This window comes from Lissotriton vulgaris, chromosome 11 (assembly GCF_964263255.1).
Source record: "Lissotriton vulgaris chromosome 11, aLisVul1.2, whole genome shotgun sequence".
Lineage (NCBI taxonomy): Eukaryota > Metazoa > Chordata > Amphibia > Caudata > Salamandridae > Lissotriton > Lissotriton vulgaris.
This window is the reverse complement of record NC_141699.1, coordinates 166,949,019-166,968,853: the sequence shown is the minus strand read 5'-3', so window position 1 is coordinate 166,968,853 and position 19,835 is coordinate 166,949,019. Positions and strand designations below refer to the sequence as shown.

The 19,835-nt window shown below is 47.6% G+C and overlaps 1 protein-coding gene across 3 annotated transcripts in view; it reads right to left on the bottom strand.

The window, feature by feature from the left end:
• The window catches only part of SH2B3 (SH2B adaptor protein 3), a 657,750-nt gene that overhangs the window by 33,599 nt on the left and 604,316 nt on the right, over positions 1–19,835 (bottom strand). For all 3 annotated transcript variants that reach the window (XM_086943034.1, XM_086943032.1, XM_086943033.1), the window contains 3 exons: positions 16,648–16,742; positions 5,575–5,789; positions 2,787–2,958 (listed from right to left, as the gene is read on the bottom strand). In XM_086943034.1, coding sequence (XP_086799160.1) covers positions 2,787–2,958; positions 5,575–5,789; positions 16,648–16,742 — 482 coding nt within the window. The remainder of the gene's footprint in view (positions 1–2,786; positions 2,959–5,574; positions 5,790–16,647; positions 16,743–19,835) is intronic.

Sequence of the window (19,835 nt, the reverse complement as noted above, 5' to 3'; positions counted from 1 at the left end):
TCTTCACCTCCCCGCTAGCGGCCACTGATTTCTCTTCGGTGCAATTAGAAAACAATGTCCTGAAAGGTAAAAGTCAATAGACAATTAATCATAGCATGCACATAGCATTACTTGGGTGGACAAGAAGGAGATAACTCATAGTTTTTGTCAAAAGGTACTTATTCAGCTTTATGTGGAAACATTAATTTCAAGGTCAGATACAGTTAGAAAAACAGCACTGCATAGAATGTAATGACAACCACATGGGACTTGGTGCAACAAAAGTGAATAAATAGTGCAGATGGCGACGCAAGTGAAAGGAAACAGCGTAGTCGGCGCACTGTGCAAGTAGTGCAAGCTATTTACAGTGGGTGGCTAGAACGGCGCATGTGACATTGTGATATCACAGTGGGCACAGTTAATTTTGGTTCAGGTCTAAAGCCACTAAGGAAGAGTGCGCCTATTAGTCAGGCTGTTGGGTCGACGGCGTTTTGATCCAGAGAAATTAGGATCATCATCAGGACTGGTTGTCTGAATTAGGAAGTGCTTTGAAGGATCCCAGAGATTAGGAGTCCTAAAGATTTAGTCGAATGGGTTGGTTAGAGGTAACTTGGTATAAGGCAGCTTGGTGAGTCACCGGTAAGTTGGTGTCATCGCTAATGGGCCAGGCGGTAATGCATGTCTTTTGTAGGTGGTCCCTTGCTCGTTGCCGCAGAAACAGTGTTCTTTGGCCCTGTGGATTGGCCTTGCTCCGTTAATTAACTGGTGGCAGGATCTGCATTGCAGCCGGCCGAAAGTGAATAATCACGCTGTCGGTCGGCGCTCAATCAATCAGCGCGACCGTCCGTGTGCCATTGGAGTCAGGTTCTGGACGAGTGTGATTATTCCCTTTCGGCCGGCTGCAATGCAGATCCTGCCACCAGTTAATTAACGGAGCAAGGCCAATCCACAGGGCCAAAGAACACTGTTTCTGCGGCAACGAGCAAGGGACCACCTACAAAAGACATTAATTACCGCCTGGCCCATTAGCGATGACACCAACTTACCGGTGACTCACCAAGCTGCCTTATACCAAATTACCTCTAACCAACCCATTCTACTAAATCTTTAGGACTCATAATCTCTGGGATCCTTCAAAGCACTTCCTAATTCAGACAACCAGTCCTGATGATGATCCTAATTTCTCTGGATCGAAACGCCGTCCACCCAACAGCCTGACTAATAGGCGCACTCTTCCTTAGTGGCTTTAGACCTGAACCAAAATTAACTGTGACCACTGTGATATCACAATGTCACATGCGCCGTTCTAGCCACCCAATGTAAATAGCTTGCACCACTTGCACAGTGCGCCGACTACGCTGTTTCCCTTCACTTGCGTCGCCACCTGCACTATTTATTCACTTTTGTTGCACCAAGTCCCATGTAGTTGTCATTACATTGCAGTGCTGTTTTTCTAACTGTATCCGACCTTGAAATTAATGTTTCCACATAAAGCTGAATAAGTACCTTTTGACAAAAACTATGAGTTATCTCCTTGTCCACCCAAGTAATGCTATGTGCATACTATGATTAATTGTCTATTGACTTTTACCTTTCAGGACATTGTTTTCTAATTGCACCTTATCTACCCAGTCCTGACTTGGTCTATGGGTTATACTCCTGTCTTGTTTGAAAGACTAATTTCTCTTCAGCACCTCTTTACTCTCCAGCTAGGCTGTTTTTCCTAATGTGCTGGCAGTGTCGCTGGCAGGGGAATCAATTTTCTTATGGCGGCATAGCTGGGGTCTGCTTGCCCCCTCCGCCTTTATGGCCGGGTTTATGGCCACGCCCATCCTGCCTTGTGTCCTTTGAACCCAAACTCGCTGGTCATCCGTGGACCCTTTCTTTCGGCGCGACCTGCTCTTCCCCTGCCAGTTTCTGCCGCCCAAGGGAGGCGTTATCCACCTACGCCCAAGGGTCAGCTGCGCTTCCAGTCAGTGGTAAAAACCTGTGACCATGCGTTCAAACACAGGCCCCTACAGTGCCACCAGACATGGCTAAAATATAGATGGCAGGAGTGCCCTTGTAGTAAGTCTTCAAAAATATTTACCTAGTTCCAGTTAAACTTTCCTACACTCTCACCAATGCTTTATGACCAGTATAAAAAATCTACTCATATTACCATAGTTGTGATTGAGGTACATTACCTTCAAAATGTATTCTCTAATATTCAAAGCCATTGAGTTGGCTGATCTCTGAAGCTGATGAACAAGTTGGAAAACAACTAAGTTGACGATGAGCATTGCTGATGTTGATGGATTACGGACGGAAAACGTGGGGCGGGTGGTCAGAAGTGTTAGTTTCAGAGAGAAGATGCATGGGGTGAGGGTAGACAGTGTGGTGAGGGGATAGGAAAGTCAAGTGGGGAAAGACAGGGTTTTGATTGGTGTGGGTAAGAGTGAGAGAGATGAAATGGGCTTGGGAGGCTGCCGCTGCAAAGGGAGCCAGTGGTGGTTGAGATGATATAGTGAATGGGGTGGAAGTGGATTCAGAAAGTTTGGAGGATCACTTGTTCCCTTTAAGGGCGATTAGTTTTGACACTTCTGTATGGCATACTCAACTTTCTGCTAAATAAACTGATGCAGAATGAGTATGATCAATGGTAGCAATAAAGAGGAGTCATACAAAGTAATAAAGAGACATAGTAAATAAAATATGCTGTAACCTCAACTCATTACTTCTCCTCTGAAGAAGATGAACAGGACAGCTATGAAGCCCACTCACATACTAAAATGAAACCAGGGTTACTTTGTATTTCTTGTTCCTACCTTGGGAAGGAGCAACTGCTACTACATAACTGGTTAGCCTCACGTTACACGATGTACCGCATTCAAGCGGAATGGAGTGCTGGTGAAAGTGGTGGATCATATCCTCAATGGATTGGAACCAGAGATGTTGAACTCGGCAGAAACCACACTCAGTCAGAGAAAGTCGCAGATGCTGCAAGGATCGAACATGCAAGCGGTTAGCTTAGTATAAGACTCACAAGGCCCAGTTCTGAAAATTTACATACAATAGAAATAAATGCTTTTATGATGGTCAATCTTAAAAAAGAACAATGGTTTATTTTAATTAGAACAATTCACTCTGTGCAACGTTTAATTTACATTCGTATTTTGGCATACAATTTCTCATGCAACTTTAAGTGAAATTTGTTTTTTATACTTCTTTTTATTAAACGGAACATCCAGAAAATCTGTCACAATAGATCTCAATCCCCAGTTTACATAATATAAGACAGAGCACCATTCTAGAATGCCTATTAGAGATGCAGGCCTGGATAAAAATTTTTTTTTAATTTATTCTTTTTTTTTTACACAAGATGGTCCCCTTAAGTGTTTCATATGTAGTTATCTTGTTATGACTTTGCTTAATATTGGATTATAAAGGTCTCAAAACATTAAATGGAGAAAACGGTTAACATCTGAGCCAGCACAGATTCTCAGTTCTACTGCTCATCTCAACAGGATGGTTGCCCTTACAATAAAAATGATGTGGGAGTTAACAGTAGCACCTGTATTTGTTCATTTTGGTTGGTGCATTTTTAGGTCGAGTCGACTAGACAGGCATGCTGGCTGATTGCAAAAGACATATTGTGCGCTTAAAATAACATAACGGATTTGGAGCCTGCCCATTGTTAACAATGGTTGCCTTTACTGACACTCATTTGCTTCCTTCTTAATCGTGTCCCAGCTTGTCAATCTTGTGTTTGTCCCTTGCATAGAGTTTAGGGAGCAAGCTTTATTTGATCTCCAGGATCTCAAAAGCAGAATACAATACATAACAAAACAACAATAAATAGTTATACTTAAAATTATACATGGCTGCATGGTTAAAACTTTATATAAAAATCGAATTACTAGTCGCGTTAGCCAATTGTCTGAGAGTAGAGAGTAATGAACCTAAAAGGACCATCCTTGAACAAATAGTCTTACTCAATACAGGGTCTCTTATATGCGTTATCTAGACTAACCTTACAAGTATAACATTGAAAAAAAAACAAGAACTACGACCTGAGTCTTACAACCTTTTGAAAGGATAACAATCACCGTGCAAGTGCAGATTGAAATTAAAAAGTAATAAGATCCATGTGCAACTAAGCAGAACATAATCTCCAACACCTAGCATATGGGAGAAGTTTAAAAGAGACATCCTATTCAGAGTGCTATTGTAATTAAGATGGAGTTCAGTGAAGGCAACCACTAATGGCCTATTGTTTGATATGTAAGGTCATTACCGGTCTTCCCTCATGTGCCTTCTATCGTCCAGCACTATGCAATGCTCTAGTCCCTGTGTGCTTCTCCCCACTCCCACATGTTGCGCTCGCTCTTGTGTCCTAACCCTGTTGCTTTCTCGCCCTGCCTGCTTCACACTGCTCTTGCCCTTAGCTTCTCTTCCTCACTTTCAACATCTGTGTTTCAACCCCGCCCTCTGTCACTTGCCACCACCAGTGTTCTCCTTCTCCGTCACCTGTTGCTTCTCCTCCCCACCACTGCCCTTGATGTTGCTTTATCCTCGCACCATCCTTCTGTGCCCCGTTGCTGCTCTTCCCCAACCCCACCCTCAGAAACCCATTAGCCTAATAGAAAACAAAAACAATGAAAGAAAATAATCTAGTTTAGCAATGTAATTCAGGTACGGTATTCGTACTTCGCTCAATAATTAAAACATCAACCGTAATCAAAGTTTATTTGTTGTTTTAAACCAAATGTAAACAAATAGTCTTCATCATCATTGTTTCCCTATTTGGAGTTGTTCGCATATACACAATTTGCTCCACCATGAATGCTTCTTTCTAAATACAAATCGTTGATTAAACAGAAACATACAAAATGTACAATCATTCTCCCTAAAAAAATTCAAAATGTTTTACAAGATCATTTTCTATGCCCTACTAGAAGGAACACAACCTGATACAGTTGACCTCATTCATGTGTTATGTTTTTGCAGCCTAACCAACACTTCTTCAGGCAATATCGGTGGGTAGTTACGCTTTACAAGACACTTGATTGATGTGCTACAATGTCTTGTTCATAACTGGGTAAGCAACAATAATTTGGGAATTGAATCCCATTGTTTATACTAACTTATGTCATGCGGATTTTACGAATCACCACGATCACGAGTGACCACTTGGCGCTTACAATAAACGGACTCCAACTATGACGGATGCTAGTTACTCGAGTTCAGTAATACCAGGTGGGGAACACAGCATTAGGTGCTTTTTGAAGGTAATGTTTTTAATTATCCTGATTTGTTCCAACTTGAAAATTAATCCCTTCCCACACCCAAACCAGCCAATGCTCAAGGTTTTTAAAATCATGGATTGGACAGTCTAAGAGTAGGCTGCTCGCAAGCACCTTGTTAGTTGAAACAGGTTAACACTTCCTCCTAGAGAACTACGGTCCCTTCCTCTTAATAGCTTGTTTGCAATGTAAGCCTGTATTTTTTTTAAAGCAAAAAATAAATAAAAATTAGAACAATTACATAAACGCACCTAGTGCAGCGGATTTAAAAAACAAACAATAATGCACAAACTTAGACAAGTGTATGTACCTTTGCTCTTGATTGGAAATTGAACGTGAGGACGTACTCCCCTCGCCGCGTTTCACTCTGTCGCACCAGAAACACACCATGGCCTTCAAACCCTTGGGACTGAACCAGCTGAGCAGCTCGAAATCGGGAAATAGGGCCATGGAACCAGGGCGATGTGGCGAGGAATTGGTCGGTTCTCATGCAAGACTGTTCCAAGGATGCAAGCTGAGCAGAATCTGGAGAAACACATTGAGAGGATATGGTCAAAAGGCATCAAGTTGTGTGCTTAAAGAAGCCCAACCACTGCCAATCAAATAGAGGAGCAGGTTTTTAATGTATATTTATGGAGTGCGAGTACAATAGATGGGCAATCCCTCTGGTTGATAAAGTAATACAATCCAAAGCTTACAATTGTGAAAGCCTTCCTGTCCAATTACTTCCCTCAAGATACTCCCATTATAACATCAGCGGATTTAATGACTCCATGACAAGAAAGAGGAGCCAGTGGTTTAAGAATTCTTCTGAGTACCACTGCTAATTTCACATATTTTTGCAATAAGTAACTCAATCATGGCCGCTTGAAGTGAACGTCTCGGCAGCATCGGAGCTTTCTACATTTCAGGATTTACTGCCTTTGTCACTGCTACGTAAACTAGTATTGCACTCGTAGTGTCGGTAGTGCTGATGCTTGCGCCACTGCCTCTGAGTACTTCTACTAGTGTTACACCAGCTGTTGGTACTAGTTCTATTCTATTAATGCATGTCCTGTACTAATAACACTACAGATATTCTTACTACTGCTAATCCTGGTATTATTGCCGCTCACAAGCACTTCCACACCACTGGCGGACGTAACATTAGCTGCAGTATTACTGCTGCTACTCACAGTAATAGTTGTACCTGTAGTATTAGTATTATGGGTAAAAGTTCTTAACCTCTGATGTCAATGGTGGTAAAAGTATTGGGGTTTTCATATTAATATAATATTAAAACGAGCTCTGCCAGACCACTGGCAATACAAGTGGTATTAGCTGCAGTATTACTACTCTAAGTGACTATAATAATTGTACCTATATCATGGTAGGAGTTCCCAATGTCTTTAACCTTAATGCCAGTGGTGGGAATAGTAGTACTTGTATGGTCAGTGGCCTCGTAGTGCTTGTTGTAATATTATATTAAGATTAAAACAACAATACCATCACTGCATCAGACAGTTAGAACTACTACCCATAGGACTAAGATCACAGGCACACCTATTGTCAGCAGTAATGCTACTTGTACTGCTGTGGTCTGGCCGTGCTCATGAAAGGCAGTAATACAACTCCCCGATTCAACAGTTGGAGCCATAGCAGTGCCAGTATGGTGTTAGTGCTAGAAGTGGCATCAGTAGCAGTACTGGTAAATGCTTGCAGTAGTAATATCACATTTAGGGGCAATACTAGCAGTAGGACCATTAGTGATACTAAATATTTGTAGGCATAGTTCTAATAGCACTAAAAAAACGTAATGCCAGTTTCACTTGTAGTGGACAATGAAGTAAGAGGACCTATCGTGGTAAAGCCAGTAGTAATAACACGAGTCATGAAATAGTCCTAGAGTAGTGGTAGTATCAGACAAATAATTAACTCCACTACTTTCTCCGCTTAGCTGCTTTAAAGCATCTGCCAGCTCCATGTCTGATCTCGGTTATCATTAGCTCGGATAGCATGGTGGAATCGGGATTAAGGCCCACAAAATAATTTGTTGGTTTTGGTAATGGCACTGCTTAATACCAATGATTATTCACCTCGATGTTTTTTTGTCTGGTTTATGTAGAAACCAAGGCCCCCACCTAGGATCCAACAAGTGTCGACTCACCTACTCCTCAGAAGGAAGTGGCAAAAACAGAAAGTAGTGTACGATGGGCTTGAAGCAGGGAGCATACTAGAGTGCTCTACAAGAAAAGGTTACACAAGTGGAAGTGATAGCAGTGAGAAAATCTATCTTGAAGGTCAACATTCTCAAAGTGTAAATATTGCACAGGCTCAAATACTGTATACATGTCAAAGAATTAAGGACCACATCCTGGTTCCACTACACTGTGGCATAGAAAACAGACCAGGAGCAAAATGTTATAAAACCCATTGTGTGAGTACATCACAAACTATGATTTCAATATAGATGGATGATCTGGCAAACTGGATGATAAGTAAGCCTTAACTGTGCCCACTGCAGAGCCTTACAAGACCATAAACAAAAGAAACAAATGAACATCAGATAGTTTGGCTTGAAGAGGACCAATATATCTGCTCATTAATCAAATGACAAATTTAGACCATCAGCCATTGTAGATGGACTTCACGGGATGGGGTGATGAGCTGCCAACATCACATCCACCACCTCTAGTTTCACAAGGCGTTGCAACTTCTGGACATTCAGGTGCAGGACTTTGCCCTCCTGTTGGAACAGGTGATCTTTCACTTTGGCTGCCTCGTTGGAACTGCAGATGCTCAGATCCAGCACATTGGACCATCAGGGGTATCGCATATCAGCCTAGCCACCACTGCAGATTTGGATTTTATAGACAGAGGATGCAGGCATTTCATGTTGCCATTCTTCATCCACCACTGAAGCTCTTGGGCTGCTACTTCTGATATGCTGATGTTGTCTGAAAAGCATCTCCAATGCTGGGCCCATTGAAGCAGAAGGTAAAGCCTGCATGCGCCAATCAGCATGAGACAGAAGCAATATTCACAAGGCCTGGAGACCAAGAAGCCTCAGAACCACCAAAATGGAACCAGAACATGAGCCTGTAACGAAGATCACAGTCTGAATGTCTTGGACTTGTGGTGGCAGTACAGCCTCCAAAGCGCCCATGGTCAGGATTGGGCAGCCACTATAAAGGAAATTCTCTGCACCCATTGACAATGGGATTTCAGCTCATTGATGGAGAATATCATTGCGGACAGCAACAAACTGTTTTCTAGTCGTCTGAGAATGAATGAGGCGAGCCTACCATTAGCAGCTAGGCATCAAGGTATAGGAATACATCAATTCTCAACTTGTGAAGATGAGCTGCGACCACGGACATCACTTTTTTGGAACAACTGGGCAGGGCTGAGGTAAGGCCGAAGAGCAGGTTGATGAACTGGTGGAGTCTGACCCTATGACAAACCAGAGGAAACACCTGTGTGACTGCAGGGTTGGTACATGAATGTATGCATCCTACAAGTTCAAAGGCACCATCCAGACTCTGTGATCCCTGGCAGCCAGGATCTGGGTCAATGCTAGCTTGTCTTTCCTAGGAAAAGCAGGAGATCAAATATTGCCTCAAACCACAGTCCTTTTTGCAGACCTAAAAATACGCTGAGTAGTAACGTTCCCCTGTCCACCTCATGCACCAATTCGATAGGACACAAGTGTCTGAACTTATCTGGCTAGGATGGGGCCATGCTTTGTCAATGTCTTACCATAAACAAATAAAACATGGTGGCGGACTGGGTGAAAAGTGAAGGGTGTAATGAAATGGAACAATTTTAAGTACCCATTGACCAGAAATAATTGCACAAGACCTGGGCAAGCAGAATTGGATTCTGCCCACTACTGGTGCAATAGAACTTTTGGAGAGGGAACTAAAGTGGTTTGGAAGCAGCGGCCCCTGTTGCAGAATAGGTTGCATCTGCCGGTTGCCCCCTACCACCTTCACCACCTCTATCTCTAAAGCCATGAATAGGCTTTATGGCCTGTGAGGGCTGTAACTGTCTGTAGACAAGGCCCTTCGAGCAACTCTGGAATTTTCTGTTCTGCTGGTGGAATAAGCATCTGGAGAGAATAATCCTAGTGAGTGAATGGCAGCCCTGCTAGCTTTAAAGAGCTTTTACCACGAAGAGCCTAGCTCAATCAAAAGGCATAACCATCAAGGACACCTGGATGTCTCCAGAAGAACAAGTAACTTATTTTTGGTAACAATATATCTGTGAGAAACAGTAGTTAGTATTAGATTCCTTACCTTCGAATTTCCCCAGGCGTCAGACTGGATCCGGAAACTTTTGCATAGCAATACCCCTGCGTGTCGGTAGGCGTTGTCCGCGGCTCCGTGTTTGTTGTCGGCGTCGTTAGCGCCGGAATGACGTCGCTGGAGTACTTAGACAACGCCCTCGCGCGCTGACGTCAGTTCTTATTCACAGCTTTTCTGCGCCAGATACGCAGAGCCATGATAGAACCAACACTGGTGCCATGAAACTAGGGCCCTGAAAGGGGATGACCTTAACCCTAGATATCGGTTTGCAGAACGGGAGGATGGGTGGGTCGGTAAGGAATCTAATACTAACTACTGTTTCTTACAGATATATCGTTACCGAAGGTAAGTAACTTGTTCATCTGAAAGAAACAGGTTAGTATTAGATTCCTTACCTTAGAATAGATACCCCAGCAATACCAACCCCGGTGGTGGGTCTGCGAACCAATAATCACACCAGAAAGTCCTGGAGGACGGAACGGCCAAAGAAGCAATCCCTCCGGACGTGGCTGTCCAGGCAGTTGTGTCTTGCGAACGTGTGCAGTGCGCCTGACAGATGTCCTGCAAGGGGACTCCCCGGCCCATGGCAGTAGTAGAGTGGAATGGTCCCTCAGCCCAACAGGAGGTTCCTTTTTAGCCAATGAGTAGCATGCCTTGATGCACAAAACGACCCACCGAGAGATGGTCCGTTTCTGCACCGCCCATCCCTTCTTAGCTCCCACGTAACCAACAAAGAGTTGGTCATCCACCCGGAACTGGCGGGTGCGATCCAGATAGAAGGAAAGCGCACGTTTTGGGTCCGGACGGTGGAGCCGCTCTTCCTCTTTGGAGGGATGCGGAAAGAAGGTGGGCAAGGTGATGGACTGCCCGATATGGAAGGCTGTGACTACCTTGGGCAGGAAAGAGGGTCTTGTCCGCAACACAACCTTGTCCGGATGGACAGAGAGGAAAGGAGGTTTGGAAGAAAGAGCCTGGAGATCACTCACTCTCCTGGCAGAAGTGATGGAACTAGGAAAGCAGTCTTAAGGGTAAGAAGACGGAGAGGACAGTTGTGAAGTGGCTCGAAGGGAGCGCACATCAGATAAGTTAGTACAAGGTTCAAGTCCCACTGAGGCATCACGAAAGGAACAGGAGGAAATATATGAGTAATGCCCTTCAAAAACCTATTTACAATGGGGGACTTGAACAAAGATGGCTGATCAGGTAGCCTTAAGAAGGCGGAAAGGGCAGAAAGGTAGCCCTTGATAGTGCCCAGAGCAGAGCCCTGCTGGGCAAGAGAAAAAAGGAAGAGGAGAACCTCAGAAAGAGGGGCATTGAGAGGATCCGCAGCCTTCGCTGTGCACCATGCCACAAATCTGTTTCACCTGCAGGCGTATACTGATTTTGTGGAGGAACGCCTGGCTGCCAGAATCACAGTACAGACTTCAGGAGGCAAGTCAAATGGCCTCAACTGTCGCCGCTCGATCTCCAAGCATGGAGGTGGAGACTGGACAGGTTCGGGTGGAGGACCGTCCCCTGCTGCTGCGACAGAAGGTCCTCCTGAAGAGGCAGACGAATCAGAGGATCGACTGACATACTGAGAAGCTCAGGATACCAGTACCTTCGCGCCTAGTCCAGAGCCATAAGGACGACTTGGGCCCGGTCGCGCTTGATTTTCTTCAGCACTCTGGGCAGAAGTGGTATAGGCGGAAAGGCGTACAACAGACCGCAACTCCACTCGCAACAAAAAGCGTCCCCGAGTGAGTGCCGCCTTGGAAATTCCAATGCTCAGAACTGATGACATTGCGCGTTCTCTTCGGTGGCGAATAGATCTAACCAAGGCTCTCCTCACTGCAGAAAGAGGCCTTGCGCCATGTCCGAGTTCAGACGCCATTCGTGATCCATCATGCACCTTCGGCTGAACTCGTCCGCCCTGGCGTTCAGAGAACCTGCCAGGTGTTGAACCACCAGGGTCACGGCCTGATGTTCCAGCCACTGCCAGAGGCGCAGAGCCTCCTGGCAGAGGGTCCACGACCCCACCCAGCCCTGTTTGTTGCAGTACCATGTGGCGGTGGTGTTGTCCGTGAACACCTGCACTACACTCCCCCGGACAGAGGGGAGGAATGCCTTCAGTGCCAGACTACTCGCCCACAGCTCCAGAAGGTTGATATGGAGCCGGGACTGGAGGCCTCTGATGTCCGCCTCTCCCATGTGGCCTCCCCAGCCCTGGAGGGACGCGTCCGTCACAACTACGTGCTCCGGTTGGGGATGGGAGAGGGATCTGCCGCTGACCCAATCGCGGTCCGTGAGCCACCACTGCAGCTGTCTCGCAGTGCCCTCCGAGATCAGGACATGGTCGGACAGGTTGCCCTGATGCTGGGCCCACTGAAAGTTCAGGTCCCACTGCAGAGCCCGCCTACGCCACCGGGCTGATGCACCAGAGGATGCAGGAGGCCATCAATCCCAGAAGCCGCAGTGTCAACCTGACCGAGACCCGGGATAAAGGCTGAAAGATTGGGATCAGAGCCTGAATATCCCGGACCCACTGTTCGGGAGGATAAACCCGAAACTGCGCCGAGAAGAGAGGACCGCTCCGATGAAGAGGAGCTTCTGAGAGGGGCACAGGTGTGACTTCGGCACATTGATAGAAAACCCCAGCTAGTGCAGGAGGTCCGCCGTTGTCTGTTGAAGGTGGGCTCGCCCCAGATAGTCGTCAGCCACCTCCAACCAGTCGTTGAGGTAGGGGAAGACTGAAATCCCCTAACCTGCGCAGATGAGCTGCGACCACCGCCATCACTTTCGTGAACACCCGTGGGGCGCTGGTAAGGCCGAAGGGGAGCACGGTAAACTGAAAGTACTCGTGGCCAAACGTGAACCGCAGGTAGCGCCGGTCGGCCGGCAGGACGGGGATGTGGAAATGAGCATCCTGCAAGTCCAACGCTACCATCCAGTCTCCTGGGTCCAGGGCAGCCAAGACCTGAGCCAATGTCAGCATTTTGAACTACTCCTTCCGGAGGAACCCATTGACGTTCCATAGGTCCAAGATAGGGCGCAGGCCCCCTTTGCCCTTCTTGGGTACCAGAAAGTAGTGGGAGTAACAACCACACCCTACTTCCGGCCCAGGAACGCGCTCGATGGCCCCCTTGGCCAAGAGGGCAGTAACTTCCTCTTGCAGAAATTTCAAGTGATCCCCCGACACGCTGTGGTATTGCGGTGGCATGGCTGGAGGGGTCGCCTCGAAAGGGAGGGAGTAGCCCCTTCGGACGATTTGCAGCACCCACATGTCCGACGTGACAGTGCGCCAGTGTAAGTGGTGATGGTGAACCATGCCCCCCACTGGCGTCACATGGGCCTAAAAGCACGGACTAGGAGGGTTTTGAGGTGGATGCTGCAGGGGAAGGTATGGACTGGCCTCGCCGTTGTCCCCGACCGCCGCCGCGGTGCATGGCTGGCAGCACGTGGGGGGAGCGCCCCTTCCTTGGCCACGAAAGGAGCGAAAGGCACTGGTTTGCTTGTGTGGGGCCGAGAGGCCCAAGGACTTGGCCGTAGCCCTGGAGTCCTTAAAACGCTCAAGCGCATTGTCTGCCTTGTCGCCAAAGAGGTGACGGCCATCAAACTGCATGTCCAGAAGGGTGGCCTGGACATCAGCCGAAAAGTTGGCAGTCCTCAACCAGGCGTGGAGTCGAACCGCCACCGTTGTTGCCATCGCTCTGCCCAGTGAGTCAGTGGTATCCAGCCCACACCGGATGGAATACTGTTCCGCATCTCGCCCCTCCGCAAGGGCTTGGGCAAATTTAGTCCGAACCCCCTCCGGACATTGTGGTAGCACGTCCGCGACCGTGTCCCACAGAGCGTGGGTCTAGCGGCCCAAGAGGCATGCAGTGTTGACTGACCGCAGTCCTAAACTCCGGGAAGAACACACCTTCTTACCGAATTGCTCGTACCTCTTGGATTCCCGATCGGGCGGAGCTGTCGGGAATGCGGTCTGGGAAGTAGAGGCCTGGATAACCCGGCTCTCGGGGGGAGTGGGTGGACAGGAAGGAAGGGTCGCCGGGAGCCGGGCGGTAGCGCCTGGCCACGTTCCTATCCACAGGAGGACCTGTAGCGGGCTTGGACCAAATGCCCAAAAGGAGATCACACAAGGCCCCATTTAACGGCAACAGAGGCTCAGCCGAGCTTGCCTGCGGTTTAAGGACCTCAGTGAGGAGGTTAGTCCTCACGGCCGTGACGGGAGCAATGCCTTGGCCGCCCGCATCAATACTACACTGTAGGTAGCCCCCTCCTCCGTAGCCACGGTTGGAGGGGAGACAAAGGCAGTGTCTGGCGAAGTGTCCAGCCCACTGGCATCCCGAAGCTCACATGTCCAGTCCTGTTGAGACTGGCACTCCTGTGCCAGAGGGTCCACAGACCCCTCCCAATCCTCTTCGCCACCCATCTCCTGAAAATCAGGTTCAAAGGTCGGGCCGGTTCATTGAAGTAAATATCTCCAAGCGACGTCGAGAGTGGCGCCGGAACCGAATCGAGGGTAGGATCGGGGACGGCGTCGCTCGGAGGTGGCGCCGGGGGTGACACCCTAGGGGCCGGTGAGGTCGAACGGCGAGGTTGTGAGGTCGACTGGCGACGACCCGGATCCGGAACCGGATGCAGCGGGGGACTGCGGCGCCGGGACCGAAGCACCCGACCCGCTAGGCCCCCCAGTTGGGGATGCTGTGCCCGAAGGCTCTGCGGAACCAGACGGAGGAGGGAGCAACCTCATGGCCATGAGGTAGCACTGTATCTCCTTTGGCGTCGCGTCATGCCCAGGGACTGGGAGTTATGGGGCAAGCCGCGACTCCGGCAAAGCCGCGTGGGCGGAGTCACCCAAAGCCCCGGCCGCGTCGCACGAGTGTCGGGGGGGGGGGGGGGGGGTCGGAAGAGCAATGATGCCTCCCCGACCTCTCATGCCTCTTACCTGAGGATCTTGAGCCCGAAGACCGATGCCGACTCTCGGAGTTACGACTACTTCGACCTCGCGACCGTTCCCTCGACCTCCTCCTGGACTGGGACCTTGAACAGCACGGGCTGACTGCCGGAGCTCAAGTCGCTTGCGGGAACGCTCCAGTCTAGCCTTGGACGTCAGAGCCCGGCAATCGGAGCAGGCTCGGTCGTCGTGGTCGGGGCCCAGACAATGAAGACACCGGCGATGGGGGTCTGTAACCGACATCAGTCGGCTGCAATCGACGCAGGATTTGAACCTGGGCATCCCTACCGGCACCGTAGGAGTCGAACGACTCGAGAAAACACAGATCAAAAAAGTTTAGTAAAAAATTGACTAAGGGGTAGAGAAGAACGGACGTCAGCGCGCGAGGGCGGCGTCTAAGTACTCAGGCGACGTCATTCTGGCGCTGACGACGGACGCGGAGCCGCAGACGACGCCTACCGACACGCAGGGGTATTGCTACGCAACAGTTTCCTATTCCAGTCGAACGCCTGGGGATATTCTAAGGTAAGGAATCTAATACTAACCTGTTTCTTTCAGATAACCTGATAGCGTGCATCTGAGTATTTTGTCTAACAACAAAGCTAGTGCCTGTGGCATATTCGAACTGACCGCAAGAGTGTTTCTGTCCAAATCCAGGGTGTTATGTATGGTGTGACCAATTGTGGCTTGAAAGTCTTCAGGAACAGTGGGCAATATATTGTTCCAAGGCCAAAAGTGAGCGTGTATAATGGTCCAAAAGGCAAACTGCATTCACTGAACGTAGGGCCAGACTGGCAGGTGAAAAAACTATTTTGCCAAGTGTCAGTTTTCTCAGATTCTCTATCAGGAGGAGCAGAAGATACAATATTAGGGTTTGCCTTGCTGGCTGAAGCATTCATGACTAAACCTTCCTGAGGCAGATGTTGCATCAGTTAGGGTGGGTCCTCATAAGGAGGCCTATGGATACTAGCAATTGAGTGGTCACAGGAGGTGCTGAACATGGGTTGGAACAGGAATGACAGAGTCTCAGTCTAGGCCTCGCTGAATGGTAATAAGCGTTCAGTAATTGATGGTCCAGGTTGTCAAATATTGATGAGCAGGTTCACCTTGGTTTCTACTATGGCCCACTGCAAAGGAAACACTCTCCTTATTGGGTGTAAGACAGGTGGGGGGGAGGAAGCAGGAAATAAATTGCAAATCCAAATCGATTTTAGGTGAAGTGTCTAAACCAATAGCATTCTAGAGATTGAGCTAGAGGCCAGCCTTTGTAAAATGACCTGGAGTAAATGGTCCACCTCCTCATACTCATCTTTTGTTGTGGTGTATCTGTTCAAGCCCTGAACTAGATCTGAGTTAACACAAAAAATGGCATCCAACCTCTCATAGAACTGGTGTCGAGGCAATCTTCAAAAGTTGCACTTTAGTTATTTCATAGCAAGACATCAGGCTGAAGCTGGTTCCAGATCAGACACCCGAATATGGGTCGAGGCAAGAACCGGCAGTGTAATGAGTACTATCTGCGGCCTCTACCGCATAAGTGCAGCAAGGGGGCCTGGCAGTGCCTGGGGACAAGGCTGAGGCAGAACATGCTTAGTTGGTTGTTGGGAAAATCCCACAGGCAGATGTCCTACTAGAGGGCTTAATTGGCCTTTGTGACTCAAAGGCAAGCAAGATGAGCCCAGACCATTTGGAATACCTGCAGCATTACCTTCCTATATGTCTCAATTTGCTTATGCTTCGATCATGGCAGAAAATTCAGGGTGTTGCAGCACCAATCTCGCCAGAGTTTGACATCTACGCCAGAGTCATGGCATTTGACTGTTGACGTAACAATGTCTCTCTAGAATGAGACAATAGAGCTCTGCTTGTCTTTGACTGTATACCCAAGGACAGTCCATGGTCCTCGATGGCTACACTGTGGTCCCCTCTTGATCACAAGATATAACTGTTTTTTGCAGCGGTATTGGACGTGTCTAATCATTCCTAAAAGACATCATCAACAGAAACTGAGCATTCAATCTTTACATTCATAGTAATTTGTGCAAGACCTGCTTCAGATTAAATAAGTGCCTGAATCCAAGTAACTCTGAAGTGCTGTGCTAAACAAGTCTTCTTATTCACCTATATAATCATCAAATAGCATTCATTTGGTACCAACCTTGATTAATGGAATCAAATACTCCGTCTTCAGGGTTAGAAGATGATCTGTCAGCATGAGGGGCTGGAAGCAGCTCAACATCAGAGTCATCGGAACTGGTAAGACACAAATATAAGATTCATATTTACCCTTATAAAGATCAGAAAGTGCTGCTAAGTTGACTGCCTACAAGGTTTTCTGCTATATAAAGTACATAGTCACATGATTCGTGGTTGTATGATGCAGAAGCGACTAAGTAGATGGTTAATTGGTGGGAAAGAAATAGATGCCTACATACTACTGCAGCTCTATGCTCATGAGATGAACCCTCAATGGATCCACACCAGAACACAATGCCTCCTCTGAAGCAAAACCCCAAACCCATTGAACAAATATTTAAAATAAATACAACAAGGCAGTTCTGTCTTCAACATAAACTTCTAAATCCGGTGGCAGGATACAGCTACATGTCAACTACACAGCAACAGAAGGAATATCGCATCAAGCATAAGCTCCAAAAACAATGCTCCGAGCTGCTACTGTAAACAATTGTCTCTACCATCAAATACTCCATGTATCTGTCCAAGCTCTTGAATGGAATTTAAAGCAGACCTCAGCCCAGGAAGGAGCTTGTATAAACCGACACACACTCATAAAAACACTACTGGAGGCATCCATGGACACATATGTAAAAGGGGCACGGTCCACCTTTAACTGGGTGTGCCATGCACAAACTGGGACCGTACACCCTATTACATACAATGCGCTGCCTGCAAGGCGGACCTAAACTTATGCCTGTCGCGGGGCACCACATTAGTGAAAGGCAGAGTATCTCTTTGAAGAAGCTGCTATTCCTTTTATACCTCAAGCAGCATGCAGTCTGCTTAGATCCCATTACGTGGATGCAGTGAGGGGCTGAACCCAACTGCAGGGAGATGTCGGAGGAGGGAGCTCCAGGGGACCCTCTTTCAGAAGAAGCAGTTGAGGGGCACACTGGGTGTGGGCCACCACCTTGTGGTGCTATCTGACAACCTATTTGCCTATGCAACTGTGTACATAATACAGCGTGGGTGCAAAGCCAAAGTATTTCCCTCATTTACATAGGGCTATGTCCCTTTGTAAATGAGGGCATGCCCCTTGGGAATGTTCTGGCCCTGTATGTGCAACAGCACAATCTGTGTCATAGCAGCAAGGGCCGCGCAATCGTTTGTAACCCCTTCTCTAACACCAAAGAGCCTCGGGCACAGAATGTAGGTGCCAACACCAGTAGTGTAACGGTGTATTGCAGCGCTCCTAAAATTAAAGGGGAATAATGGTGATATTTCTTCTTTCAAGAAAGTCTAAATAGCTTTCTCACTGAAGAACCAGAAAAAAATGTTCATCAAATATTCCTGCAATAAGAAATCTCTGGGGGCTCATTTTAAAATTCATCATAATTTTAGTCATTACACGTTCCACAAGGTAAATATTAGCCATATCTTATATATACAATAACGGACAAGCGCTCTGTGTCCGCCATGCTCACACAAAACAAAAATAACAGTGACTAAAAGCGTGCATATATGAAAGGAATATTAACAAATACACAGTGGCTAAGCTGGGTGTCAAAAAAAGCAATTCCACCAGCATTTTTTCCATTCATTGTAAAGAGACTCAGAGCCTTATTACAATGCCGGTCAGACGAGCATCCGACTGGCATCGTAGCGGAAACAGGACAGCCCGACAAGGAGTCAGCAGTCCTGCTACTATTATTTGGATGGGACTGCCTTCATGGCGGTCGGAAATTGTATTTTTCCTATTGCGGCTTGTGCTGCACAAGCAACAATAGGAAACACATTTTTTAAACATCCCTGAATTATGTGGGCGTCACAATGCCGTTCCTGCCACACGATGCATGGATGTTTAGGGGGTACTCCAGGTGCACCCCAGGGCCCATAGCAGGGGGCCACATGGGTCAGGGGCCCTGCTAGGTGCCCCAAAAGACCGATTCTGCCAGCCTTTTCATGGCAGAAGAACACATATGAAAAGGCTGTCAGAAAGGTGTATCGTAATCGCCATGGCAGTGCCTGAGCAGGCACAGCCTCCATTTTGGGGATTGCCATCCGCCCACCGCCCGATGCCTGTCGGAAGCAGAGTGGATTCTGCCCAGAGGCATCGGTAGGACTGCTTGTATCCTAATATGGGGTTAGGACAGATGCCTGGCGGATTGCCACTGACGAGCGGTCGGATGACCTTCTACCTGACATCATAATGAGGCCCTCAGTCTGTTGTCTGACTATGAAAACATTTCAACCTTGTCTACAATTATAAGGTCCTCTTCAGGACTGACCTAATTAGGGCACATGCGGCAAGGAATGGTCCTTCAAATTATCAGCACTGTGACGGAAGAAAAACAGAAAACGTCAGAAATAGTCAGCCTAAGTTGCAAAGATGGGAAACATTCATGCAGCACGGTGGCCGTGTGCTGGTGACGAGCTGAGCTCGTCATGGCCTCCGCGGACTACCCACGTGGGGATTATTACTCCGCTGTGCTGGGCGTTCCATTGAGCGGGTGTGGCCATGACGAGCTCAACTCGTCACCAGCACACGGCCACCGTGCTGCATGATGAGCCGAGCTCGTCATCAACACCGCGGCCCCGCCTCCCCCCCGCACCGCGGGGGAATTAGCCCCGCGGCAATGGGGTTAAAGACATGACCTAAGAATGCTGCCTACTGTTCGGATCGATCAGCACAATCATCACTGTCAGACGAAAAAATCTTTTGCCCATTTCCGAACCACGCTCTCAAGCATGTATATTTTTTTTATTATATTAGTCATAATTTATGACTAATGTTGGCCTTCTTGCGCAATGCCTCAAAATGTCTCCCTAGTGGACCACTGTTTTTAATAATTTTATATACTTCAAGTTCCAAATGGGCATGTTAGATTACTCTTGCACTACGGGCAAAAGAATCTTTGAAATTAGGTTTCGTGGCACTTCATGTCCCTTCACCAGGACAAAGAACTAAGTACAGAAGAGTAGGAATAATTGAGTGACAAGAAGTGCACATAAACTGAACTCTTGAATCTGTCTCTTGGGTAAAGCGAAAATCAGTACTGCTGACCATTGACCACTTTGGACCAAAAATCACATTTTAGGGACTCAAATTAATTCATACTGTATGGAAAACTAACCGTGGCACAGCTAAGAGTGGTGGGGGCACAAACA